Source organism: Aegilops tauschii, chromosome 2 (genome assembly GCF_002575655.3).
Source record: "Aegilops tauschii subsp. strangulata cultivar AL8/78 chromosome 2, Aet v6.0, whole genome shotgun sequence".
In the NCBI taxonomy this organism is placed as follows: Eukaryota; Viridiplantae; Streptophyta; class Magnoliopsida; order Poales; family Poaceae; genus Aegilops; species Aegilops tauschii.
This window is the reverse complement of record NC_053036.3, coordinates 425594937-425622870: the sequence shown is the minus strand read 5'-3', so window position 1 is coordinate 425622870 and position 27934 is coordinate 425594937. Positions and strand designations below refer to the sequence as shown.

The 27934-nt window shown below is 42.7% G+C and overlaps 2 protein-coding genes across 2 annotated transcripts; one reads left to right on the top strand and one right to left on the bottom strand.

Annotated features, from left to right (window-relative positions):
* The first annotated feature begins 6016 nt into the window (after positions 1 to 6016).
* LOC109734215 (uncharacterized) lies at positions 6017 to 15493 on the top strand. Its single transcript, XM_020293424.4, has 21 exons — positions 6017 to 6238; positions 6337 to 6409; positions 6509 to 6631; positions 6730 to 6899; positions 7541 to 7699; positions 7873 to 8019; positions 8178 to 8241; positions 8836 to 9140; positions 10413 to 10541; positions 10673 to 10786; positions 10870 to 10956; positions 11502 to 11624; positions 11754 to 11847; positions 11919 to 12053; positions 12154 to 12288; positions 13101 to 13249; positions 13322 to 13453; positions 13982 to 14302; positions 14558 to 14698; positions 14772 to 14948; positions 15138 to 15493. The coding sequence occupies exons 1-19, from the start codon at positions 6152 to 6154 to the stop codon at positions 14690 to 14692; spliced, it is 2682 nt and encodes an 893-aa protein (XP_020149013.1). The 5' UTR covers positions 6017 to 6151; the 3' UTR covers positions 14693 to 14698; positions 14772 to 14948; positions 15138 to 15493.
* Positions 15494 to 16105: 612 nt separating this feature from the next.
* Positions 16106 to 20157, bottom strand: LOC109734214 (agmatine deiminase). Its single transcript, XM_020293423.3, has 10 exons — positions 19864 to 20157; positions 18225 to 18338; positions 18038 to 18133; positions 17879 to 17963; positions 17497 to 17552; positions 17323 to 17401; positions 17101 to 17235; positions 16769 to 17004; positions 16527 to 16682; positions 16106 to 16389 (listed from the first exon to the last, which is right to left on the bottom strand). Exons 1-10 carry the CDS (start codon positions 19954 to 19956, stop codon positions 16300 to 16302), a joined length of 1140 nt encoding a protein of 379 aa, XP_020149012.1. The 5' UTR covers positions 19957 to 20157; the 3' UTR covers positions 16106 to 16299.
* Positions 20158 to 27934: the final 7777 nt, after the last annotated feature.

Sequence of the window (27934 nt, the reverse complement as noted above, 5' to 3'; positions counted from 1 at the left end):
TTGTTGATTAAGTCATGAAGTAAACTCTTGGGTAAAAACCCCACAGCCTTGCAACTTTATTATAAAAAAATGTAAAACAATACAATATATACAACCTCTGAGGAGGAAAAAGTAAAAAAGATTACAAGTGGTTTACCCTTTAAGGTGGGAGGTAAGAACATGAAGTACGTAATGAAGTGAAGAACTCATTATGTCTCTCAAAAGGTTGTGATGGAGCATGAAAAAGAGCAAGTGATGTGCAATATGATATTTATGGAGAATCTCGATATGGTCATGAGAGAATTGTGATATTGGTGATCATGTATTGAAGCAATGAAGCGCAGTGAAGAGTTCAGTATGGCCTTCAAGACATCAACATTAAGCACATAGTAAAAATAAAGGTTGATCAAGATAAAACTCGAAATCAGATTCCACATGGTCAACACACAAGCACAAATCGTGTACCGCATGGGATCTTGTGGTACGATAAGAAATTATGAATTACACTTTGTGAACTAACCAATACTACTATGTGTTTTCTATGTCTAGTGGTTTTGGGTGGTTTTCATGGGCTAGCATCAAAATAAATATTTCAAGTAGCCCATATGAAGATTGGCACATGTGAAGATGGTATACAAGTATGCTCGCCGCATGTCTTATGGGGGGGCTATTTAAAGTCTTCACCCAGTGGCGTGATCAAGATGACATTTCCAATTTGAGCCAAACATGAAAGTTAACATCAAACTCAAGTGGGATGCTCAAAGTCAAAGGTATTAGTCCCCTTGGTACTCAGTGGCATGGATCACTGACCGTCGAAACGATATATGCTCAAGAATGGATTTCTAGAAGCTATATAATATAGCTCTTTTATTTTATTGAGCTATAAGGATCACATACTATTAAGAGGGTGTCTAAGGGATTTGCAAACGTGTTGTCTGCGGAGTATTGATGCCACAAGGAGCACATGAAGGGATCTTTGAATCTTCTAGAGGATTACCATGATGTGCCTACAAGTTAATTGTGGTCCAAAGCAAGAGCGGATGCAAGAGTTGAGATATTGCAAGTGTTTGGTGACTAAAATTAAGAAAACAAGAATAAAGTGAGGTAACAAGAGAGTAATGAAACGATTAAATCAACAATAGAGCTAAGGCATTCTCATGGAGTCTGGATTCATCACTAGTATGTATCTAACGTAATTATGCAAATGCATAATTGTAGGTTTGGATCACTAAGCCACCCCACATTTTCCTACACGCGAGCAGAGCCAAGTACAAATGCGTGGATACATGCAGCAACCATGTATCACATACACCACTAGTGTCCTCCCCCCTCCCACACACACAAACATTTAGGTCAGGGCAACAGTAATTAACGGTGTTCCATGAGCGTAGCTAAAGGCTGTCTCCGGTAATCCCCTATCAATAGATCGGGGAAGGAGGGAGGTAACTTTTTTCACTGCGTACCTCCGCAACCCACCATCACAATGGCAGTAATTTCCTTCCGTCCATAAAGGCAAATGTTGAGTGGTCGACCTTACACAACATCGGAAGAACATCAACATAAACATACAAAAGAGGATTATTTTGTATCCTGTCAGCGTTCAGTTCCTAAACATACCAGGTTTCCTCCATATCCCCGAGAACTAGGGGGTTTACTTAGACATAGAGACAACAAGCATCATAGGGATAATCATGGATGAAAGATTAATGTAATACACATAGGAATCCACCAAGGGTTTTGGTACTACAAAGGGATCAATTTAATACATGTAAATCTTGCAGGTGCCATAATAAAATGCCACTAATATGGAGATACTCATTTGTTTTAAACATGCAAAATTGCATCTTTATCTAAATAATAATTTGAAGGGAAGGGTGCAGAGTCGTGATTTAGTAAAGGAGGCTATTTTTTAGTTGTATTAAACTCATCTAGACCATGAGATAATAACTTTCGCGACACAATCCTCTCTCTCTCTCTCTCTCTTTCTCTCAGTCTCTCCCAGCCACTAGCAACATAAGCATGAAGCAAACAATAAGCAACACAATCATCCATGAATATCTCGTCTCTCTCTCTCTCTCTCTCTTAATTTATATTAATATAAGTCTCATCATTTTCTCTCAGCATTAGTAGCAGGCAAGCAACACCCCTCATCTCCCCCTTCCCTCTCACACCTAGCAACAACAAAACCATCCCCGATCGGCTGCTACTGCTCTCTACCTCACACAAAAAAATCACAACGACAACATGTAGCATGACTAGGCCACATCCCATCGTCTCGCCTCCCTCTGAAGGTGTTGCTACCTCATCGAACTGGAGCCCGTTGAAAGACTTGACTGCTCAGCACACACACCACCAAATCTGTACATAATAATAAAGGGGTTATTACTTCTGGCGGCACGTCACGTAAATTGCCCCCAAAGTTGCAAAATATTACCCACCAATGCCAACTATAAGTGATAAAAAACGTTTTACATAGGGGGAACCCATCACCTGGGCCGACCCATGCAGTAGTGACCTCCTATATTGTGCTCTGCGCGCTGGGAGAAGATGTAGTGTGCCCGTTTGGGCCGACCCATGTCCGAGCGCCCTATTTTTCAATTTTGTTTTTTATTTTTGTTTTTATTTTCCTTTTTTCCACTTTAAACAATTTGGGACTTCAAAAAATTTCTGAAAATTAAAAAAATGAGAATTTTGAAATAATATGTTTAGTAAATCATAAAAATTTTGTGGATTCAAAAAATGTTCGTGATTTTGTAAAAAATGTTTGCATATTCAAAAAATGTTTGAAATATTGAAAACAAATGTTCGGGAAACCAAAAAATGATCATGATTTTTTTTAAAGTTTGTGTATTTTTTTTGTAATGAAATAAACAAAATTTCGCCAATTCAAAAAAATTCATGAATGGAAAAATATCCTAAAAATTCAAAAACTGTGCATGATTTACAAAATAGTTTATTCATTCATAAAATATTTTCTGTTTAAAAAATGATCATGCATTTAATGTTCGTTAAATCAAAAAATAATCATGAATTTCAAACATTGTTCTACCAATCTAAAAAAGTTCGTTGATTCTAGAAATGTTCGCCGATTCAAGAAAATTGTTTTAAAAAAATCACAATTTTAAAAAATGTTTGCAATAGTATAAAATGTTCATGAGTTCAAAAAATGTTCAAAAAATTGTAAAAGTTTTCACAAATTTGGAAAATATTTTATGATTTCAAATATGTTCATGATTTTAAAAAATCATGATTTCACGAAATTGAGAGTGATAGTGTATCTCGGTGATGCAGCAAAATGTGGTCATGGCCGTAGGAGATCATGATTTTTTCCCGTTGCAACGCATGGGCCCTTTTGCTAGTAATGTTCAAAAGTGAAAAACAAAGCAATTTCCTATTCAGCACTTACGGCACCGTTTTTTTTTCCTGTTCGTAGAAAGCGCACAGGGAGGACTCGCTTTCTTAACGGGCCGGCACATATAGCGGGAAAAGCAACACGGTTTTGGGAACACAACAGATGCTTACTTCGGTCTTTTTTTTCTCCCAGTTTTTTCTTTCGCTGTACTCGGTTTTTCTCTAGTTTTTTTCCTTAAAAAAACTACTCTCATTTTTTGTCTTTTCATCTCCCTTTTTCTATTTTTTCGTTTTTTATTTCTATTTCATGAACTTTTTCGTTAAATTAATGATTTTTCAAATTGGTGAACATTTTTTAAAATTCATGAAGCTTTCAAAATTGATGAACTTTCTTAACTTCATGAACTTTCTAACTTCATGAACTTTTTCAAATTTATGAACTTTGTTACAAATCTGTGATATTTTTTTGAATTCATGTACGTTCTTCAAATTTGTGATATTTTTTCAAATTGATGATATTTTTTAAAATCCATGAAATTTTCCCAAATTTACGAACTTTTTAAAATTCATGAACTATTTTGAAACTTGAAAAAAAATTAAGAAAACTGGCAACCTACTTTTTAGCGAACAACACAATGGCAAAAGAGAAAAACTGAGAAAAAAAGCGAGCGAATGAGAAAAAAAAGTAGATGAGCAGTTTTTCTAGGCATAGCATGCGAGCAGTTATTTTCTTGAGATAGAGCAAGCGAGCTGGCCGCGGCCCATGAGGTGCCCGAAAAATGCTAAGAAAGACAAGGAGTTTCCAAAAACGAAATCACTAATTAAGGGTATCTCTTGAAAAAGTCACTCTCACCATTTTAGCTTGCGACAAGTGGCGCACAACAACATGAGAGTTTTTCATTTTTTTTCGTAGATATCGTTTATTCAAAATATTTTATCTATTCAACCATGTGTTCAAATCCCAAACCATTTTCACCGTTTGATTTCTCGCGTCGAGTTCTTCGGAACTAAATCGTGGAAGCAAATCAATGCCTCCATGATAAGCAAATATGTGCCTCTCATGGAAGGAAAAAATTGTGTTTTTTCACTTTTCGAGAAACCTGTGCGTCCACGAGAAGCAAATATGTGCCCCTCGCGGAAGCAAAAAAAATGTGATTTTTTCCATTTCTGAGAGGCTCTTGCGAAAGCAAACCTATGACTCGGTGAGAAGTAAATTTGTGTCTCTCACGGAAGCAAAAAAAACGTGTTTTTTTTACTTTTCGAGAGACACAGCTCGCGGAGGTAAACCTGTTCCTCCATGAAAAGCAAATATGTGTCCCTTGTGGAAGCAAAAAGTCAAGTTTTTACGGGCAAGTTTTTTTCTCAAAAATCTAAGGAAAACCGGGCAAAAACCAAAAGCCCGAAAAAACTCCGGAAAAAACATCTAAACACCATAAACACGTACAGAAAAATAAAACAAAAAAACTCGTGAGGAGCGCCGCATGCAACATCTGGCGGCGGCTGAGAGTGCTTCACTTGCGGAGCTCCCAGAAGGAGTACCCCGGTTAGTTGCTCTCAAAAAATCCCCCGGCGCGAACATTATGTGGGTTTTTTGCTACGACGAACAACCACCGCCTCCCTAAAAGAGCTAGGGTTGGCGCCGCCGCCCGCTGGTCCGCCTTGCCTTCGGTGGCCTTAGGGCCATGTGGGCGGAGTGGATTACTAACATTGATGGTGGGAGGGCTTCGTGTTTAGATCTTTCTTCGAGTTTTGTTAGGTTTTGTGTCCTGCTCAGGAAGGTGAGACGCGCGGAGGCTCCCTGGAGATGGAATAAGGTTCTCCCCGCCTAGCCCCCGTTCTAGTGGTGCGTCTCGCATCATCGGTGGGCGTGTGGAGGTGTGTCTCCGACGGATCTGTCTTTGGTAGATTTGCTCGGATCTGGTCGTCGTTCGTCTATATTCGTGTGTTTTCAGTTTGGATCCTTCTGATCTACACTAATCTTCATCGGGAACGGTTGCTGTTCTGGTGAGCTGGTCCTATGAGGCCTCATCGTAATGACTTCCCGGCTGTCTACTACAACAAGTTTGTCCGACTCGGCGAGGGAGGGGCGATGACAGCGTCATGCCTTCGGCTCGCTTCAGTGCTTGTAGTCGTCGCTAGATGGTCTATGGATCTTGATGTAATTTTTATTATTTCTTGTGTTTGTTGTATTACCATGATTGATCGAAAGTTTTTCCCGCAAGAAAAAAAAATCCCCAAGAAACAAAGCAGAGAAGAAGTTCTTTTTTCTTTTAGGAATAAGCAGAGAAGAAGCGGGCCTGCACATAAGGCCCTGTACAACGGCAGGTGCTAACACAGATGCCTGAGAAAAAACCCGGTTTTTTTATCTGAGATTGGAATGCACCGATGCTTAGGAAGGGAAGTAGAAGCAAAATTTTGCTTCCGGTGCCAGTGGGTGCTTAGCAGAAGTAACTGCTCCCTTCAGTCACGGACGCTTTGATCCAGTGCCTCCATCGGCAGAAAATAAAAGGAAAAAAAGCCCAGCTGGCACCCCATACGAAGCACTCTGCGTTGCGGACCAAAGAAAATTCCGTGACGAAGCATAGCTAGCACCGGTGTACACAGGCTTCCGCGTTGTACAAGGCCTAAGAGGGCCGGCCTGACTGGCGGGGCACAACTGGCCAACTGGGCCTTATACCGGGGCTCGTTTCTTTGTCCTCGCTTTCCCCGTCGACTACAACACTTCTTCGCAATTCGCATATCTTCTGCCTCTGCCGCCGCCGCCGCCTCCTCCTTCTTCCCCAGCCGCCTCCGGTCCCGAGCAATCCCACCGACCCGCGCCATGGGACGACCAACGGGCGGCGCCTCGGCGTCGAAGAAGCCCAAGGCCAAGTCCAAGCCGAAGCAGCGCGGCGGCGTCGACTTCAAGGTAACCACCGCGACCGTCCCCTGAAGCGCTCCCCAGCCCCCAGTCTCCGCTCGGAGCCACCGCCGATGCTAACCGTTTAAGCTTTTTGTGGTTCGCAGAAGTACAAACACAAGGTAGGGCGCAAGCTCCCGCCGCCGAAGAACGCCACCAACACGGAAATCAAGTCCAAAAGTGAGTCGAGCCACATTGCTTCGCTTCTAGTAGTAAATTGGTTCTTATGTTTGGCGGCGCTTAACTAGGGTTCGTTTTCTCGTGTTTTTCTGCGTGCAGTGATCGTGCTGCCGGAGCAGACCATGGCGTCGGAGAGGGCGGGCATGGCGGTGAACAAGCGCGGGCTCACGCTGCGGGAGCTCCTGCAGCAGACGGTGCACTACAATCCCAAAGTGCGGCGAGGTGAGTTGCCCATTACCCTCTACACCGGCGCATTGGGACGCCCAATACACTGTGTGCACTGCAGCTCACTGGCAATATGCTTCTTATTGTTGTTGTAGCTGCAATGAATGGAATAAAGGATCTTGTCACCAAGCATCCAGCGGAGCTTAAACTGCACAAGGTTGCTATGATTGAGAAGCTGCAGGAACGGATATGTGACAGTGACAAGGTGGTTCGTGACTCGTTGTACAGTTTACTGCAGTCTCTTGTATTCCCATCCTTGAAGGAGGTACAACCCCCCTCCCCTCCCCTCTGCGACCTAATGTGCTGCTGGGATGATCAGAAAACATTTATTTTAGCAATGAAGATATTATGTTTACCCTTTTGCATCACCCTATATGTACAGGGTGCAAACTGAGTCTTGATCATGTGATGATTTTTTTCTTCATGAACCATAATGTACCAGCCTGCTTATTGATATTGACTGCATCTGCAAATATAAATTGAAGCACCATTTCTACAAATTTGATGATCAGTGATAATTCTTTGAGATGCTCCAAACAATGAAGCACTAAACTTTCCTTTTTTTTCTTTCTTTGCGGACCATAATGTAGCTGCTCATTGACTGCATATGCAAATATAATTCAAAACCCTATTTGTTGAAAACTTGATAATCGGTGATAATTTTTAATGTGCTCCAAACAATGAAGCACCAAACACTCCTTCATTCTGGTTTAACCCACAATTGTCTAGTGTTATTTTGTTTCGCGGACCCTGGAGTCTCTTCTAAGTAGTATAAGCTCATATATGCCATATTTTTAGCATCTTATATTATTATTATTATTCTTTTGACCTGCTCCAGTTTTCTATATCTACTCCTATTTTCTTGGCTTCAGATGTGATCATGTGATATTTTTCTGTTTATTACAGGACAATGCAATGTCTACCCGCAGTACACTATCTCTGTTGATGGCAAATGTTTTGAATGGAATGACACACCTATCTATGGATATCCAGTTAATGGCTTTCAGGTTTTTGGAGCTCGTGGTCCTCAATTTCCCATCCTCTTTTCCCAGATATGCTGAACAGGTCAGTGGAGTTCAGTCATGTATTGATGTGTTGAAAGTTGAATGCTTGCTTGTGTGCTAATGAAGTCTAGTTTGTTAGAAGTGCATTCAGACTGATTGCCGTTCCTGCTAGATGTGTAATTGGCCATATTCATTACCAATTAATAATTTCTTTTGCACCATTCCTTCTTACAGGCTTTCAATAACTTCGTTGCTGTACTGAGCAACGACAGAATCCATCTGCAGGATAAGAGTAAACTTAACAGTATCCTTGCCGGGCTTGCCCACTGTCTTTCCTTGGTTGCTCGTGTGACGGAAAATGATGATGCATCAAATCGACTGGTTCGTGCAGTTAGCAAGCTGAATCTTTTCTTCCTTCGAATTTTTCTTCCTGCACCTGGAACTATGATGGCGAACTTGGTGAAATAGCAATTGCACATGTTCTGAAATGTAGAAACACGTATATTGTAATGATCGAAATCTTTGCTCGTGATCTACAGGTTCAGAACCGCCCTATGGGAGAACTTTGGAAACCTACTCTTGACGAAGATAACCCTGGAAGTGGTAAGTATTGTAAACACCATCCTTTTTTGTTGTTTCCTTAATTGCAATGAAATTTGTGCAGCTCCACCATGCCGCCACATTTTAAAGTTTCAAGGAACAAATAACACTGAGTGTGAATTTAGTAGTAACATGGTCAGAGAAACCCCAATAGTTAGGCGATTGAGCACTCAACTCCCTAGATATTTAACACTTCAACATTGTTTTCAGTGGGATCTACTGTCTGCTAAGTGCTAACCTGGTCACGAAATAAGTGAGCTTCGAATACTAATTATTGGATAGATTTTGAGAAGGGGCACTTTCTGTTTTCGTTATGATCAGCATATCTGAAAGTGTATAATCAGGAGAGTTAACTGACAATACTTGATTTGGGTAGTTTAGTTGGATTTGGAATATGAAGTAAGAGCAAAACTGTAAGAAATGGCAACTTTTTATGGATGATAGCATAAACAGCTATTACAGCCCTATAGCAGCATATTTTCTTATCTTGTTGTAGATATACATGACACACCTTACCTGACTATTTGCTACTTTTGGTTATGCTCTTCTGTAATTTTATCCTTATTATTATTGTCTTATTCACTCACTGCATTGCAGGAGCATTTGCGACATCTGATGTACTAATGAAACTTCAGAACCTCATCCGAATTCTCGTTAATTCAATAGAGGTTTCAGCTTCAGAAATCTGTGCAAAGCCAGCTAATGATGCTCAGTCAAGTGAAGCGTTATTATCAGCCCTTCATTGTCTGCATCTAATATGTACAACATTTATTCACGAGGCAAAGAAATCTCAGATGGAATTTGGTAGATCAAAAACTCAGTTTGGGTCTGATTGGCTGAATAGTTCTGTGTTGGTATATCTAAAGAAATTATGGGGAGTGAAATGCTTGTTTCATGAGAAGGTATAAAGTTGTTCCTGCTAATTACTAACTATTAGAGCAAAACATTGTATGCTTTGATTTTGTAGCTTTGGAGGGATCATAACAAATTGCTGAATAAATCCACCATAAGTTGACTAGGAGGTAATGGAATCCTATAGGATTCCTTAATGGTCTCGTTAGAACATGCGACCTTAGGACTTGGAAGAGCACCGGAATTTGGGGCCTCCTTTGGTTCATAGGATAGGAATATCATAGGAATAGGAAAATCATAGGAAGTGAAATGAAATGTATCTTTAATTCCTACAGGGAAAAAGATGTCATTTGATGCATAGGATAGGAATTTTTCCATTGAGTCTAGGCTATTTTTTTTCCTTTGAAATGTGAAGGATTGGTTCCTATCCTACATAGGAATAGCAATCCATTCCTACAAACCAAAGGGCTCCAAAGGAATTCTTCCTTTGAAAATCCTATCCTATAGAATTCCTATGAAATTCCTACAAACCAAAGGAGGCCGATGTTATGTTTTCCAGATTCCTACAAGATGAGAAATGCTGAAACCTAAAGGACAGACCTAGTGCTAGAAGCGCTCCCACACCAGGTGGGCTCTGGGGAAGGATTATACGAGGCAAGCCTTACCCCTGCACAGTGCAATGCAGAGAGGCTGCGTCGAGCACAGTGCAATGCAGAGAGGCTGCGTCGAGCACAGTGCAATGCAGAGAGGCTGCGTCGGACGCAGGACCTCTTGGCGCAAGTGGGGAGTACTTCACCACTGCATCAGGCCTGTCCTTCAAAATGCTGAAACCTAGGAAGACTTAAAAGTTGCTGTTCTTTTGTTTGAAGCAAGAAAAAGGTTGCTGTTTGGATGTCAGACAGGGGAAGCACATGAAATTGAGACACCTTACCCAAAATTTATGGGATGGTCTCCTTACGAGTCATTCCTTTCTTCTGACGCCCTGTTAGGAAACATTTCTATGGGAATTCAATCCTCCAAAATTCTTATGTTTTTCCTTTGTTCCGAATGGCACATAAAGTTGATGGTCCTATTTGTGGATTAGTGGATAGAATGTTCGTGTATTTCTATTGCGTTAATGTATACAGAACACTTGGTGTTTAATTTGTTGGTAATGATATGCTTTTGTACTTAAGTGTTGACTTGTGATGTTTAAGAATGTCGGAGTTCTTGTGTTAACATAAGACATATTTAATCCTGCTTTCTTCAGAAGGTTTTTGCTGTAACAAACATTTTGATCACAACTTATCTTGGTTCTTACTAAGTTGTGTTTCTCATGGCAGGGAGATGACAGATTTTTCGTCTTCAATCTGAAAATTGCTGAACTCTTTTTGTGCTTGAGCACATGTGTGGACGATACAATGTTTCCAGCTGAGGAGTTATGCCAGTTTGTATCTTCTTTATTTGCAAAGGTTGTCTGTGGTTTGAACAGTTTCAACAACTGATGTGTATTGTTGCCCATAAATCTTAGACGCCTTCTGATTTTTCCTCTGCCATTTCATTATTATATTTTTCTGATTGGTGATCTCTTTTGATTTATCAGTCAAAAGTACTTCGCAACAAGGATCTCATGGAAACGCATTTGAGTCCACTTATAACTTGTATACCGGGTCTTATAGCCAGTTGTGCAGATGACTCAAAAGGATATTTGTTGGAGGTATGGCTAATTTCAGTTTACTGATCTGTCAATATGTTGGTTATTTAGGAACTTCATCAAAATAAGAGTATATTGAACTGCAGGCATTTACAGATGCATTTAGAGATTCCAAGGTGGATTGCAAGCTAATGTTGCCATATTTGGATGCAGTGCGAGAAATGCTACTTCCTGTAGGTTTCTTTATTGGAACTTAAATTGCTTCTGTATGTTTTGTGATGTAATATATTTAATTATCTAGAAAAATAGCTCGCCTAGCATGTACATAATTCTGATATGGATTACAAAATTGCTGCATGGATTAAAAAGGTTAAATTGCTGCATGATATTGTACTCTATAAAACATATAATTGCGAGTTCAAACACATCACTAAGTAGAGAAACGGAAATAGATAAATTCTGACAAATGATCAATCGGAAAGAAAAATAACATGGCAAAACTCAGCTCTCACCACAAACTTCTCCTTTCCGTCCTAAGTCCTAACACCAGCCAATCATGTTGAGAGTTGATCATTTGAAAAATCGTGTGTCGGTAGCCTGCAAGTCATTTTTCTGCAGATATGTTTTGAGTTTCTTTCTAGTGATCTTTTCATGTCAATTTTTGGCGTGACCAATACTAGATACTTCCCCGCACTTAATCATTCTGTATGTTTAGCTAAAAACAACATCAGAGTATGTATGATGTGTTTCCTAACATCTTTCTTTTATCCTTGCTTAGGAGAAATCAGGGATATGGTTTACTGAAATTGATTTAGGCTTATCGGAATATCGTAGCGCTTGGATAAGCGAGCTTCCTAGAATATTACTACAATCAATTGATAAAGCTCCCTCAGTTACAAAGGTATGTTTAGTTTGTTTGTCCAGTATAGAGCTGTTAAACTATTCGTCAACAGTCATTATAACCAGGTTGAACATCTGCGGTTAACCTTCTCAATAAATTATGTATTTATGATGATATGAACTATCGTAGGTTGTTTTGGAGCTTCTCCTAAAAATCGGACAGTATTTCCCTACAACTGAGTTTGGAAACCTGCGCCCCTTCATACAGTTATTTGGCACTAAATGTAAGTAATCCACTTTTCAAGAGATCTTTATCCTCTGTTTTAATCTTCAGCTAATGTCATTTTGCTAACAGCATCATCTGGAACGGTAGAGGTTGGGCCTTTTGTTAGCCTTCCACATGATTGCCAAGAACTTGTCATTTCATGCCTTTATTACTTCTCCAGTCTGCTCCCTGACACAATCGAGCCATTGGCCTGTTGTTGCTTAAGTAAGTTTTTTTCATGCAACAATACCACTTTATTCCACAACCATATAGTTATATTCTTCCCCATTGAGGTTTGTGGATAATATATAATTATATAATGCAGGTGATAAGCTGGAGTCCCTCATGTTAATTAGGATTATTGAAGTTCTACAATCAACATACAAGGCTGGGAATCTACAGATAACAGAGCAACTCAGTTTCTTGTCATTATTAATGGCACGATTTAATGTTAATTGTGGTGAGTACTTCAACATACTTTTTTCGCATGTACTTATGTGTACCAGTGGAGTGCAAAGTTTGCTCTTATTAAGTTGATTATGTGGTTGAATTTTCTTATGTTTTATGGAGTGACTACAATATGCTAGTCATTGTTGGTGACAAGACTTCATAATACAAAATGGCAGGTTCTTAGCAGAAACAATGGAAAAAACTTCTGAAATATTGCAGATATTCCTTTAAACTTAAAAGATGTATCACGATGATCCTTGAAACATAGAAATGCAGTCTGATAAAATACAATTTGGATTTTGCATTTCAACCCTCATGGTACCGAGAAAAATGCAACAACCTCACAATGATAATGCAGCATATTTAGATGGTGGCAGGCAACGTCTTCATTGCTCATTCTGGTGAGTTTCAAAGCCTGGGGTTATGAGTGGATCACTATCTGCAGAGCCACCTCTCGGGCCCCTCGCTGTTTCAAATACTCTCTGGACCTACCTGCTGTCACATTATGTTTGTGTGCTACCTCTGCCTTGCTGTGAGAGGTGAGGGTGGCAGATGAAGAGAGACTGAGAAGGGGTTTAGATGAGGCGGCTGCCTGTAGGAGGGATTGGCGGGTGGGGGATGCGGTGTACATTGAGGGTAGGAGGGGGCGAGACGGTGGTAGAGGAAGTTTCATTGATTTTTTTTTGTCTCAAGGAGTGTATGTACCATTGTGACCGACTATGTTTTATGCCCTCGCTAAGGTTTACTTTTTGAATAGTTATGTGAGCACTTTAATTAATTTTTACTTTTTCCTGACACTTGCCTTTGAATTTGTTAATTTAGGTATGTCCTGTACTCTGGAGGATGCCGAAAAGGTCTCAAATTGGAAGACTTTCAAGACCTTGAATCACTTAATTTTGACTTACTTATCTGAGATGGGTGATGGCTCCCTGGTCCTTGAATTGATGTGGAATAATTTATCTAATGAGATTGTGAGCTTTTGAAACTGTTTTCTTTTATGTATTCTCACAACAACCATTGTACTCATGTTAGCTTTACTGCAGGCACGAAAACCATCATTGCATAACATGAATGGTCTGTTTAGAATTATTGTTACACTCGATGCAGCAACAAATAAGCTCATGAATGAAGATTTCATTAAGCTTATAGCTGGCTACTTGGTCGACGCTGCTCTGGTGAGTACCCTTTTGTATTCCAAAGTTTTGATACATTTTTAAGCTTATTGCACCCAGTATTATTTTCCAGCTAATTTTCAGCCTAACAGAAATGTATTGCCTTATACGCCCTCCGTCCCATAATATAAGAGCGTTTTTGACACTACACTAGTGTCAAAACGCTCTTATATTATGGGATGGAGGGAGTATATGTTAAAGATATTCAAAATGGTGGTTAGATTGAGCACGTCTTGGTGTTTAGAACACCCCTGTTACCTCATACAAACATATTTGGCATAATATAATTTACTATTTTGAACATATCACTTAACTGATAGACCGTGTTTCTGGTGGTAGCGCAGGCCATATGGTTGATGCTAAGAGCATTTAATGACTGTCTTTATTACTTGATTAGCATGCGGTGTGCCATCATTCACATGCTTCTCCTTCTGACCATCATTTCTTGATTAACTCCTTGTGTTCTCTTTGCACTCTACTGTTGGTTGTGGATGAGAATTAATTTCACCCCCAGTTATAATGCATCTGCAGGATTTGTCAAAAACAAATGAAGTGGGCTTTCAATCTGACAAGACAAGATTATTTCAATACTTCATAAAGCCCTGCATAATCATTTTTGAGCAGAATGACAAGGTTCTCTGCTGCACATTGGAGATGCTTAAATCTTTCGCAGCAGATGAGCATAGATTTTCATCTGTCTCCGGTTTAGATTACCCAAGGGAGCTTTCACAACGAGTTTGTGTTGTCACAACCATACTGGTCTTCTTATTCAATGATCGGAGGCTCCATCCAAATCTTTCTTTGAGTAAAACGGCTATCAAAGGCATCCTGCATTATATAAGGCATCAGCTGGTGAGCAATGATGAAACAGATCCCTTTCTTTGGTAGTCATATAGATATACTTTGAGCTTCCTTCAAATAGAACATTTTTGTTTCATAATGTGTTAATTTGAGAGTGAAAGCATAAAATAATAATGTAGCTCAGATAGGCTTGTTCTAATAATAGTTTCTGTGATACCATGGGTAGCTTTGCATTGCAGTTCCTAAATGTATTTAGACTTCGGACAGACTGGCAATGGTTTTAATTTAAGTGAATTCTTGCTGCAGGATTCTAATTTGCCTGATGTAACATATGGACAAAAGCAGAAATTAAAATTTGCATTTGAGCAAATCAAGACCAAAGCATTGCAGTTGAACTGTTGGGATAGAAGTGAGCTTGAAGGGATTTCAAGCACCACATAACGTCATGTGAGTAACTAAATTATGATTCGCCACTTCTTACTTTTTGTTGTCAAATTAAACTTTCATCTGTTTCTGACAGGCACAGCCATCTGATGACTTCATATGTTCTGATAATGGATAGAGGGCCCATGGAAGAGGGTGGGCTGGGGAATGTGCACCATTTTTCGTTTTAAGAGTCACATTGCAGAGGTGGGCCCTACATCTGTAGCATAGCTGTTACCAGCAGTCTACTGAAGGTTGTTACTTACCGATAAAGGTAAGAAATGCTGCTGGATAACATATCATATACTAATTCTGTTACACGCCTACCAGGTGTCAATCAATTGATACGTCGTACTGGCTGTTTTATTATTTAGCCTACCAAAATTCCTCCATTTTCCCAACAGTCCTTGTTTAACAATCATGTGCGTATTCTCTTAATGACAGCAGTATCATCTTATTGCAGGTGGTCAGAAAAGGTGCACGGTTGATGCTTCTGGTGCTATGGGAACTGCCAGTCAAAGACTTCCAGCGAAGTACAGTTCAAATTGTTCTGACTTTAGTTATTAGTAGTAGTACGATAGAAGTTGCGACTTTGTGATGCCTTGAAATTGTTTGTCGTGTACTATTCTACCCAAACTGATTGCGCCAAAATCTGTGTGATGTGATCACTACATAGATGTTAGGTTGGTCTTGTCTGCCATGTAAATGCAGAAATTTTGATCTCAGTTTTTCTGATCCTATTTTGTTGCATTTTTATCTCGCGAAAACTATTTCTAGGAGAGGCCTCAATGCATTTGGCAGCGCTTTCAGCTTCCTGAACTACCCACCTCCGCACGGCATTGCATCTTTTTTCCCCTCCCATGTTCTTGCATGGTATAAGCTGTGGTTACTGTTTTTAACGTGACAGGGTTTAGAAACTACGGATTTGCTAAGTCTCATCTAACATCTGTCATTTTATTAATCAAAAAGAAATAGGGAAAAACCTGCATGAATCTCCGCCTAAAATCGTAGGATTAATTAGATTAAACTTAGATGTGAATGAGGATCTCCTTGCACACACGCTTTGGCACCGGGAAAAGAAGACCTGCTTGCAGCAGCCTGTAGTGCTGCCGACAGGCTTTGCAGCACCGCTCGTCTACTCTTGCAACAGTTTGTAGCACCCACCTGCTATGCTACAACATGCTTGCGTTAGCAATGACAGGCATTGCAGCGCTGCTCGTCTGTGGCTTGCAGAGTCGTGGGCAAGCTTCAACAGCAGAGCCAGGCTTGACCCCAGGCACTTGCAGCAGCGATTTTTGCAAGACTGACCAAGCAGCAGCGCTCGCCCTTGTGTGGCGGCCATGGCTGGCTATAATGGATGGCGCGTGCAAGTATAAGAGACAGGATGCCCGTTGATCCTGCATCCGGTATCCCATAGGGCAAGCAGAAAAATTTCCAGAATGCGAATGCAAATGGGAAAGATACAGTCAGAACACACCTACAATATTATTCAGTAATCTCCAAATGAGATGCATCTATTGGTCCGTGACGCTGTTTCAAAGTGCAACCAATATGCTGCGGGCGTAACAAATATGGTTGAATCATCACCCCAATGCAGGGCTTGGCTGCCTTTTCTGGCCGCTCATCTATGACGGGCGCACCGGCTGCTGCTGCGTGATGCAGTGTATGTTCCCACCTCCCAGCACGATCTCCCTTGCGCCTTCCACCATCACAACCTGCACGCAACAGTTCACGGGACCCCTTCAGATAATCTAGCGCTCATACTGCCTTTTCTTTTACATCCAACAGTCACTGCTTGCTTTAGCTCACAAGAGCAACACGGATGCCTGAATTTTGAGGCGACAAGACTAACCTCATGATCAGGAAACACCTTCTGGAGGACCTCGCGCGCTTCCTCGTCCCTCTTCTTATCGCCGAAGGCTGGCGCTATGATCCCGCCGTTCGCCGGGTAGAAGTTCACGTATGAGGCGGCCAATCTCTTGCCTGGTACCCTCGGTACAGCATGCCCCTGAAAACAATCACGCGCTGCCCCGTGTTACAAGTGGTTGAAATCGGCGTCACAAAGGACCCATGAAGCATAGCTGCAATACTGACCGTTGCAAGAACACCTTCCCCCTCTTCCTTCGTGATGTACAGAGGCCCTGGCACGTGGATCTTCACCACCTCTATCTGCCGCCCCTTCGCATCGACTGCCTGAGTGAGAGCTGATAGTGCCTTCACCGATATCTCGTACTGCGGGTCGTTCTCGTCATCGGTCCACGACAAGAGAATCACACCAGGTTTGATGAAACAGCATAGATTGTCCACATGGCCATTTGTATCCTCATCACCTAGAAAATCGTTACAACGTTCTTTACAGTAAAATAAATGGTCCTAGAAGTGAGGAACAGAAACCTTTTAACTGATGAAGCACTTTTTGTTGTTACCGTGTAGCCCCAGAGGTATCCAAATGATCTTTGTGACTCCAAGGAAATCCTTCAGCTCATTCTCTATCTCTAGTTTAGTCATGTGAGGGTTCCTGTTAGGATTCAACAAGCATTCTTCTGTTGTAATGCATGTACCTTTGCAAAATGTGACAGAATCGTTAGCAAAACACCAGACAGACTGAAACTATTTGTCCATCAACAGCGATATGACAGATCAAGCACCTTCTCCATCTACATGAATGCTTCCACCCTCAAGAACCATTGTGTGTGCAAACCTAGGGATCCTCTCAATCTCAACTATCTGAAAAATAGTACCAAAATTTGGAAGAAATTTAAGCACAGAAAGAAACAAACAAAAGATACCAGTAAGTTCTAAAGTAGGAATTCACTCTTTACCTTCTTGGCAATGCTTCTGTCAAGACTCCAATCATCAAAGCAACCACCACCGAGCCCTGTAGGACAACAGGAGCAGAACTTACTAAATCATCGTGTGGAGAGGGTGATTAGACATTGGCTTGAGAAGTAACGAAATTCTTGCTCAAAAAATACTAGTGCTTCTGTGCTTTGCTGGTGCAAAGCAGGTCATCTATAGCTTTTGTAAAAGATATGCAAACGTTCGCAAGTTGCTACTTCCTACTAAGATATTGTCATGAATTGGTAACTGCGCTTTTGCATGAACACAAATAATTATCAAAGAAAGAGTTAAACTAGACGAACAAAAATAGCCACTGAGAAAGCACTGAAAAAAGTATACATACTTTAATATAAAACAACATACCTCCCCATGCGTTAAATTCCCAGTCAATCCCCGCTATTGTTTGCTCTGCAAGTCCTATATCTGATCCGCCTTCACGGGTAATAAACTAAAAACGAGGATACTGTTAGCCATGAAATCAGGATGGTAAAAAGGGATATAAGAAAAATCAAGTTAACGCACAGTGGGACCGGTGTCACGAAACCAGGAATCATTCATGCTCATCTCGACCACCCTGATGTTCGGTTGGTGTTCCATCAGCTCGTGGACACGAGGATACTGCCAGAGGGAAAAAATGCGAAACTGAATACCATTGTGTTGCACATGATCATGCAGCAGTTTTCAGCATAGTTCATGTGAAGCGTATCACCTGTTTGGCACTTGCACAAATGGTGACAGGCTCAAACTTTGAAATGGCCATTGCAGTTCTCTCAAATGTTTTTCGAGCTGGTTCAGCATGCTCCCGCCAGTTGTCTGGACGCTCCTAAGATTCAAAGAAGTGGCTTGTTTATTATGATGATGCACTTCAAATTGTTCAGGGCATATGCTGAAGAGGATACACAATAATAAAAGGAAACTCAAAAGTTCTTTCAAAGAATTAACACGATGATCTACTATGCTTAAAATGAATGAAACGTCATCAGCAGTGACAATACTCAATGACAACAATGAGAATACTTCAAACAAATATCATTATTCAGTCGCAACTTGTCATTCAGACGACCTGGCCACTAATTTCAGCCGCTGCATGCTTTTAAAACCCTACAAAAATTACATATTGCGGAAATACTTTTAAAGTCAAAATTTCACACATGGTTCTGAAGGTTTGTAATCCAGATATTTTTTTAAGATAATGACAATAAAATAATGAAAATGTGACTTTATGTATGTCTAAGAGGACGGCTTTCAGGGAGGGAGTAATAGCAAATCGGCAACATAGAATGAGAATGAAAGGAAAAGTTACATCAACATACTGAAATTACACAGATATTAGGCACATCATGGAATTAGTCAATTAGATATCGAGATAACGTTCTTTTAGGTCCTGTGCTACATGGCTCGAACAGTGGCACATACACAGCTGTAGAATTGCGCGGCAGAAAGTCGTAGACAACAAGGGGGAGAAGAGGAATTGTGGTCATGTCTAGTCTCTAGTGCTATGCATTCATATATCTTTTGTTATTTTCGGTAGGTAATAGAGCACTTTCATGTGGGGTAAAACCACTTCAGAAACAAATATATATACCTCGCCACTGTCTATTCTATTCTAAAGGAGAACATGTTTCGTTGGAATAGTTTATCTGACCACCGAATGAGAATGGATGCACATGCGCTTGGGGTTGGTGGTTGAGTGCAAATAAAACATAGTATACCGGTAGAGCACTGACCCGGTCCCAAGATTCCACTGGAGAAGGAAGGAATCTTGACAGGGGATCCAATAATTCAACTTTGGCAACTGCTCCTCAAGGCTGCTGCCAAGCGCACGACACGTAATTGGTTCAAATATAAACCGGACCACTCTTTGGTTCGCTCACATTGTGACACGGGACCCACATGTCAGCAACTAATATGACAAACAGGTCATCTAAAAAAACGACAAACAGGTGCTAGTAATAAGTGGGCAGGCATATTTGTTTGTCAGGTACTAGTATTTCTTTGTTCTTTGCTTGTTCAATTCAACAACGTCGCGCGGGGACAAATCACGGTAGGTGCGCAAACATGTGCATGGGGAGAGACGGCACCGTCTCAGGGATGAACAGCAGAAGCTACGCGCAAGCGCGAGATAAGCCGCCGCCATGCCGGACAGACCTCGCCGGGCCAACGAGCGGCCGCGGCTGCGGCTGCGAGGGCCAGACAACCAAGCATTTCTATAACCAGAACCGCTACGATTTAAACGAATTCGATCGGAATCTCGCGTGACGAGCGAGCGGAAAAAGTCGGATGAAAACGAAGAACGGCACGACGGGCGAGGCGAGAGGGGGCGAGGGAGGAAGATGATGCGTACGTACCGGCCAGCCCATCCAGCACTGCTCGTGCGGCTCCCACTCGGCGGGCATCCGGAACCCCATCTTCGCCGGGCACCCCGCCATGGCCTTCACCATCCTCCTCGGCTCGGCTCTCGCCAAACCTAGATTGGTTCGATTCTCCGCTGCGCTGATCTGAGGATGGAGAATGGAATGGAATACTGCTGGTGCTGAGGAGGAGAGCCTCGACGCGACGGCTGCTTTATGTACAGGGAGGGGGAAAGGGAAGGGTGGGGTGAGAAAGATCGTGAGGCGGGCGGGTCCAGGGGCGTGTGCTGCCCTTGCTAAGGGCTGGGCCCACGTGACCGGCTTTGCGCCGCGAGATGCCCAAGTGGGCAGCGGTTACTGATGCGCGGGCCCGCCGCTACCGGCCGGGGCCTGGGAATGCAAAGATTCCCTGAAATCCCGAGCGCCTTTTTTGTTGGGGCGCTGGAGCGCCGGGCCCAGGACACCATTTTGAACGTTTCAAGATTTTTTTTCAACAAGCACAAGCTGCCGACATGGATCCGGAAACGCGTCGTCCAGCTCTGTCGGGCTTGGCTTTGGAGCGGGGAGGCAGAGTGCAATGGAGGGAAGTGCAGAGTGAGCTGGCAGTTGTTGACGCGGCCGAAGCACTTGGGCGGCCTGGGGGTCTTCGATCTTGAAAATTTTGGTCGGGCGCTGCGTTTGCGCTGGCTCTGGATGTCATGGCAGCAGCCGCCGCGACCTTGGGTCGGGCTGGACCTGCCTTGTGACAAACAGGACCGGGCTCTATTCTCTATGGCCACTACTATCACGGTTAGCGACGGTCGGCTTGCCCGCTTCTGGCATGACCGTTGGCTGCAGGGTCAATGTCCCAAGGTCATCGCCCCAAGCCTATATGAGATTGCCATTAGGAAAAACCGCTCAGTTAGGGACTCCATGCATAATGAGGGCTGGCTGAAGGACCTCGCGCACGGGCTCACGGACGGGATGGTAGATGAGCTGACCCGGCTTGCCTCCCTCCTCGACTCAGTTCAACTGACCGGAAACGCGCCTGATCAGATTGTATGGAGGTTCACAGCTGATCAAACATACACTGCTAGGTCGGCATACCATATCCAGTTCTTGGGCTCGGTTCCACCGGAGGCGACCAATCTTCTATGGGCCGGCTGGGCGCCGGGCAACTGTCGTTTCTTTGTGTGGACGACAACCCTTGGACGCATACCTACGGCTGACCTGCTCCAAAGGCATGGATGGGATAATAACTACTTTTGCCCGCTTTGTGAACGCAGCCTTGAGACAGCATACCACTTGCTTGTTGAGTGCCCTTGATCGCGCGGCGCTTGGGATACACTGGCTGGGCTTGCAAGTCTGCCTTCCATGCAGACTGGTAGCTGGGTGGCCACTACCAACATCAAGGAATGGATGACATCTTGCTGGAGTAAAGCTGCATCTGATAAGAGGAAAGGAGTTCTTTCTTTGATGCATCTAGTCTCCTGGGAGATATGGCGTGAGCGCAACCGACGGATTTTCCAGGACTTACGGATGGACATGCGCACCTTCGTGCAATGACTGAAGGACGAAATCACTATGTGGAACATGGCAGGAGCTGGAATTCCTTTTGACCCGGGTTGAGGACCCTTTTGTGCATCTTTTTTCCTTTTAATGGCATCGTTTCTTCGATGTCTTTGCCTTTTTTGGCGCTCCTGTTACTCTTTCTCCCTGATCAATGAATTTGGTAGATCAACTACCAACATTCAAAAAAAAAAGATTTTTTTCAACACAGTACAGACGCAATCGCTCATATACATGCGCATACACTCACTCCTATGAACACACACGCACACCCTGCCTCTATGAGCACCTCCGAAAGACTGAGCCGGCATATTGTCTTGAAATTTAGGAAGTCACCGTATGCACCTCGTCGTCGACGGGAACGTCTCCTCCCACTGAATGCGCATCGCCGGAAATCCTGAAATAAATCCAAAAATAAATGCGAGCAACATGACTTGAACCCTGATGGGCTGGGGATACCACAGTCCCTCTAACCATCCAACCACAGGTTGGTTCGTCAAGATTTATTTTTAACACAATACAGAAGCATACACTCACACCTATGAATGCACGTAAGCACACCCTACATCTATGAGCATTTTCGAGAGATTGACCCGGCACATCATCTTGAGATTGGCAAAATCACCACAGACGCATTCGTAACACACGGAAACGTCTCCTCCCATTGAACATGCATAGCTGAAACGTCCGGAGTAATAAATCTAGAAAAATGCAAGCATCAATGTCAAGTCTATAACTTGAACTCTGGTGGGCTGAGAATATTCTCCTAACCATACAACAACATCTTTTTATATTTTTAATACACTGGAGTGGTTAAAGGCTGCATTCTCTGTGGTTTCTCCAAACACACAAGAATTGTATCATTTCTAAAATAATACAGCAAAATTGTACCAACTATACCACTACGGTAACCGCATGGGATATGTGGTTAGCAAACTCGAAATTCATTTAGTGTATTACGGTAATGATGTTTGCGGGCATTATGATATTTTTTAAAAGTAAAAGGCCTTTTTCGCGTATTTTCTTTCCAAATACTTAAAGCTTGCGTATCATTTCATTGAGAGAAGAAGTTGGAATGAGAACATGGAGGAGAGGGTTACATCACATGGCATAACCAAAGACGACGTAAACATGGTGCCCAGAGCAGAGAGACACAAGATGTTCAGCACAAAACAAAATATACAACATGGTGTTAAACTACCACGGGCAAGAGAAACAGCTCGAACCAAAAAGATGTCCAATGTCTAAAAAACCATCATCGGGTACGCCCACGAGCAAACAAGGCGACACCTTCATGAAGTGGAACAGCGCCGTGACGTTGACGTCGCCGCCATCTGATCCAAGGAACAGGACCTGGGTTTCCCCCAATGCTCAAAGAGGGGCATAGAGAAAGGTCCTGGAAGCGCCTCCAAGAGAGGTATGACACCCACAGGTGCTGCCGCTATCAACATCAGCAAGCCAAGCATGGATTTCACCCTGGCCTATGTCCAAACAATCCCAAAACAGTGGGGAGGATCTGAAGACGAGGAACATGCCGCAAGTTCGAACCACCGTAAACACTTTGGATGGTGCATAACAATTGGAGTATTTCATAAGAGAGATAGAGCACAAATACACAAATGCTTCTCAATTGAAAACAAAATGAGATTTAAGTTTATCCTAAGTTTTCTATGGAATGGAGCCCATCTGAATAGATTATGTACGATTTTGAATTCCATTTCCTGACACCACCCTTTTCTTTCCTCCAAACAGTCAAAGGCGGCCTCGTCTTCATATTGCCCTTAACTTCTGTCATGCTCGCAAAGTTCTTATTTTCACCAGTAAGACATGGATAAGATTTCCCGTGAACATTGTTAATATTCTTACTCTCGTTTATATTATGGGCTGGTCCATACCAACGTTCACTTAGTCTTAATAAAATATTGTTTCATATCTTCGAGGATTAAAAGAAGGGAAAGGGAATTTGAAATCTATCCCTTGCCATGGACATGACTTTCCTTACGTTTCCATTAATTTATTTGTTTTAAACTAGGTAGTCGCTATGGTTTGTTTAGTGGCATTAGTAAATATTCTTCTTTAGTTTCTTTCTTTATCTAAAGTTAGAGTATAATAATCCAATTCAAGGATAATGATCATACATATGTAATGCATTGTATGTTATGATTCGAAGGAGGTTCACAATAATAAAAAATTCAAAAATTGTAGTCCATATACGTTGTCTTTCTAGACCAGTGTTACGTGCCTGAAATTTTAAAATACCATGATAAATTATTAGCCCTCTACAATTTCAAATTCACCCTCTACAAATATATATTCCAGGTTTTATTTTTATTAACAATTAGTTTAATACAGGTCATGTGACACAGAAGTAATATCTGTACTCATAATTCATTGAAATTTAAAAGCTTTCATAAACCTCCTCCCGGTCTTTGTTTCAACAGTCTGCCAGCGTCATTTCTATGAACTGTAAACTGTTCCGCAACTCCGTCGGCGAGTCCGGTCCGAGGTTGCGGAGCGAGGGCGAGCGTCGTAGACGAAGTAGTCGAAACACGCGAAAGTAAATGACACAGAGAGATGGAGGAGACCAGCTTTATTAATCAATGATCAGAGATTACAATGATGGCTCCTCGTTGCTTTATATAGGGACTAGGGGTCAAGGGATAAGTACCCACTTAACGTAAAGAGGGGAAACGGGAGGGGCTATCCCTAGCGATGCGTATGCTAGCCGCCGCCACCATCGTGGTGGCCCCGGTTTCCCAACACTCCCCCTTGGGTAATTATCCGTATATCCATGCCTCAAAACTCCGAAAAACCCAGTGGGAAAAAATGTGGAGAAAGAGCGCACAGTATATGTTGTTGTATTGCACGAATTGCCTCGTCAAAAACCTCGTGTGAGAAACATCAGGAAAACTCACTCAAGGGAAAAAGAGTACAATCCACTCAACCATCAAGTTGAGTACTCGATCATCAGGATTGAGATTTTAGCGACGAGTTTGTGAAGTTTCTCCCCCTGAACCTTGCATCTCTCTAAGTCTCATCATACCGATTCCACGCACACACCTCTCTAAGGTTGATGCCGATAATGATTTAGTGAACATATCAGCAAGATTGTCACAGGACTTAGTATGCAAAACTCTCACCTCGTTCAACTGTTGCAGCTCATGTGCATAGAAGAACTTGGGACTAATATGCTTTGTGAGGTTACTCTTCACATAACCCATCTGGACTTGTGCAACACAAGCAGCATTATCTTCATTGATAATGGTAGGGGTTTGTACGGTGTTCAGCCCACATGTCTGCTGAATATGGCCGATCATCCGCCGAAGCGATACACACTCTTTTGACGCTTCGAATAGTGCCATGATTTCCGAGTGGTTCGTGGAAGTCGACACAAGTGTTTGCTTGGACGATTTCCAGGAAAACGCAGTTCCACCACAAAGGAAAACATATCCAGTCTGCGATTTGCAATCATGCGGGTCCGACAGGTACCCAGCATCGGCATAGCCTATAATAGATAGGTCTTGATTCCTCTTATAAAATAGACCAAGATCTTTGGTCCCTTGCAGGTAACAGAAGACGTCCTTGACACCTTTCCAATGTCTTTTGGTAGGTTCAGAACTGTACCGAGCAAGCAAACTGACGGCGAACGCAATGTCTGGCCGTGTACAATTTGCGAGGTACATGAGTGCTCCAACTGCACTCAGGTAAGGAACCTCTGGTCCCAGAGTTTCCTCCCCCTCTTCCTTTGGCCTGAACGGGTCCTTGTCTGGCCGTAAAGATCTTCCGACCATCGGGGTCTTAGAAGGATATGCCTTATCAAATCCAAATCTTTCCAACACCTTCTGGGTGTAGGCCGACTGGTGCACTAGAATCCCATCAGGGGAATGTTCAAGTTGCAGACCTAGACAGAACTTGGTTTTGCCCAAATCCTTCATCTCGAATTCCGACATCAGGTAGGAACTCGCTTCCTCAATATCCTCAGGCGTACCGATTATGTTTAAATCGTCCACGTACACCGAGATTATACAGAATCCATCTTGGGATCGCCGTATAAAAACACATGGGCAATTTTATTGCTCGTGTAGCCCTTCTCATGAAGGAAATCACTTAAGCGATTGTACCACATTCTACCAGACTGTCTGAGTCCGTACAGTGCCTTTTGAAGTTGAACACTGTATAGACCCCTATTTGCTCTATCATGGTTCGGAACAGGGATACCTTCTGGAACCTTCATGTATATGTTCGAATCCAAGTTACCATATAGGTAAGCAGTGACAACATCCATTAGTTTCATTTTCAAGCCCATGTTTACTGCCATCGAGATCAAGTATCTAAAGGTAACTCCATCCATGACTGGGGAATAAGTCTCCTGAAAATCGACACCTGGTCGTTGAGTGAACCCTTGAGCAACGAGCCTTGCTTTGTACCGTACTGCCTTATTATTTTCGTCTCTCTTTCGAACAAAAACCCACCTATGGCCAACAGGGCGAATGTGGGGAGGAGTTCGACAAACTGGTCCGAACACCTTCCTTTTGTTGAGAGATAATAATTCGGCAGTAATTGCCTGCTGCCAATCTTTCCAATCCGACCTTTTCTTGCAATCAGCGAGCGTGTTAGGCTCAGGGTCAAGATCTATGATTGAGGCAATTTTCGTAGCAAAGTTGATGTCGACAATCACCGTTGCTCGGTTCAGGGACTCCCCCGTATAAATATAATTTATGGCCATTTCTTCATGGGGCGCATCCGGCGCAAACACTTGCTCTACCAAATTTCCCATTATGGGAGCAAGGTCCTTTAGATTTCCCGCGCCGACGCTCACATCTCCGCTGGGTGTTTCCCCTATGGGAAAGTTTAAGTCCGGAATTTCGTGCACTGAATTTTCCGTACTTGTGCCAGGTCTCGACTGGCTCCCCGTTTCAATTTGGGGTACTTTGGCGACAGGCTGTGATAAATCTCTCTTATCCTTTTTCGTCGGGCGTCCCCGAGTACTTGGGATTTGAGAAGCCGGATTTCTCGTCCTTTTAGGCCTTTGGACGGGAGTGGGCATACCATCATTTTTCTTCGGTATTTCAACCCTTTCCAGTGCATTGCACGCGTGCACATGCAATTTTGTCACAGTCTGTAAGTCACTAAAGTGGTCGGGCAGTTGATTTGCTAAAAACTGCAAATCTATTATCTTTTGGACTTCTCTCTCAGTCTCAGCAGTGCGCGGGTCATGAGCGTGGATCCCCGTGGCTTGCCACATGATTTCTCGACTTTTAGCATCAAGGGGTTGATTCTCTCCCCCTAAAGTCGGGAAAAGATCCTCGTCAAAAATGCAATCAGCAAAACGAGCCGTGTGACAGTCACCTGTCATGGGGTCCAGATACCTGATTATGGACACAGTCTCATAACCAACGTATATCCCCGACTTACGGAGCGGGCCCATGTCCGATTGCTGAGGGGGTGGTATTGGTACATATACCTGGCAACCGAACCTACGAAGGTGGGAAATTTTCGGTGCCGACCCTTGCGCAAGTTGAACAGGAGAGTGGATGTTGTAGGCCGACGGTCGAAAGTTGATGAGATTAGCCGCGTGTAACACCGCGTGGCCCCAACATGTAGTTGGTAAATTACAACCCTGAAGGAGCGGTCTGGCAATGAATTTAATTCTTTTAATAATGCCTCGGCAAGTCCATTTTGTGTATGAACATGTGGTACCGAGTGCTCAACTTTGATTCCCATTGCCATGCAATAATCATCGAACGCCTTTGAAGTAAATTCTCCGGCGTTGTCCATTCGAATAGACTTTATACGATAATCCGGGAAATTATTCCTCATTTGTATGATCTGTGAGATCAATTTTGCAAAGGCATGGTTCCTTGTTGACAGCAGGCAAACATTGGACCATTTAGAGGAAGCATCAATGAGCACCATGAAGTACCGAAACGGCCCCGTGAGGGGCTGAATTGGACCGCATATGTCCCCTTGGATACATTCCAAGAACGCGGGGATTTCATCCCTCACCTTGAGGGGCGATGGCCTAATGACTAACTTCCCCTTAGCGCATGCGGAGCACACGAAATCATCGGGATTCGGGAAGTTCTTCACGTTAACATTATGACCATGTGAGTTGTTAATTATATTTCTCATCATCCTAAGTCCGGGGTGGCCTAACCTATCGTGCCAGAGGCAGAAGAGTTCAGAGCTTCTAAAAACGGTCTTGAGGGTAGTGTACACGGGCGGTGCTACGATCTTAGTGTAGTATAGCCCTGTGTTAAACGAAGGAAGCCTTTCGATAACATGTTTACCACCTGCATCCCGCTTTGTGATGAGTAGGCACTCCTTGCCGTTTTCATCATCGGTCTCAGCATGGAAACCATTAGCGCGGATGTCTCTAAAGCTCAAAAGAGTACGAGTCGACTCCGGGTACAACAACGCATCATTAATGATCAAAGTTGTTCCCATGGGGAGTATAATAGTGGCTCGTCCAGAGCCAACTATGTGAGAACCGCAGCCGGCGATTGTCATAATACTTCCC

Bases quoted from the DNA above. Each gene is read 5' to 3' on its own strand.
- LOC109734215 (XM_020293424.4), top strand. From the start codon at position 6,152: ATGGGACGACCAACGGGCGGCGCCTCGGCGTCGAAGAAGCCCAAGGCC. The intron at 6,239-6,336 runs GTAACCACCGCG...TGTGGTTCGCAG, and splicing joins GCGGCGGCGTCGACTTCAAG to AAGTACAAACACAAGGTAGG. The intron at 14,303-14,557 runs GTGAGCAATGAT...TTCTTGCTGCAG, and splicing joins ATTATATAAGGCATCAGCTG to GATTCTAATTTGCCTGATGT.
- LOC109734214 (XM_020293423.3), bottom strand. From the start codon at position 19,956: ATGGTGAAGGCCATGGCGGGGTGCCCGGCGAAGATGGGGTTCCGGATG. The intron at 17,236-17,322 runs GTGCTTGATCTG...CATTTTGCAAAG, and splicing joins CATTCATGTAGATGGAGAAG to GTACATGCATTACAACAGAA. The intron at 17,005-17,100 runs GTAACAACAAAA...ACGATTTTCTAG, and splicing joins GATACCTCTGGGGCTACACG to GTGATGAGGATACAAATGGC.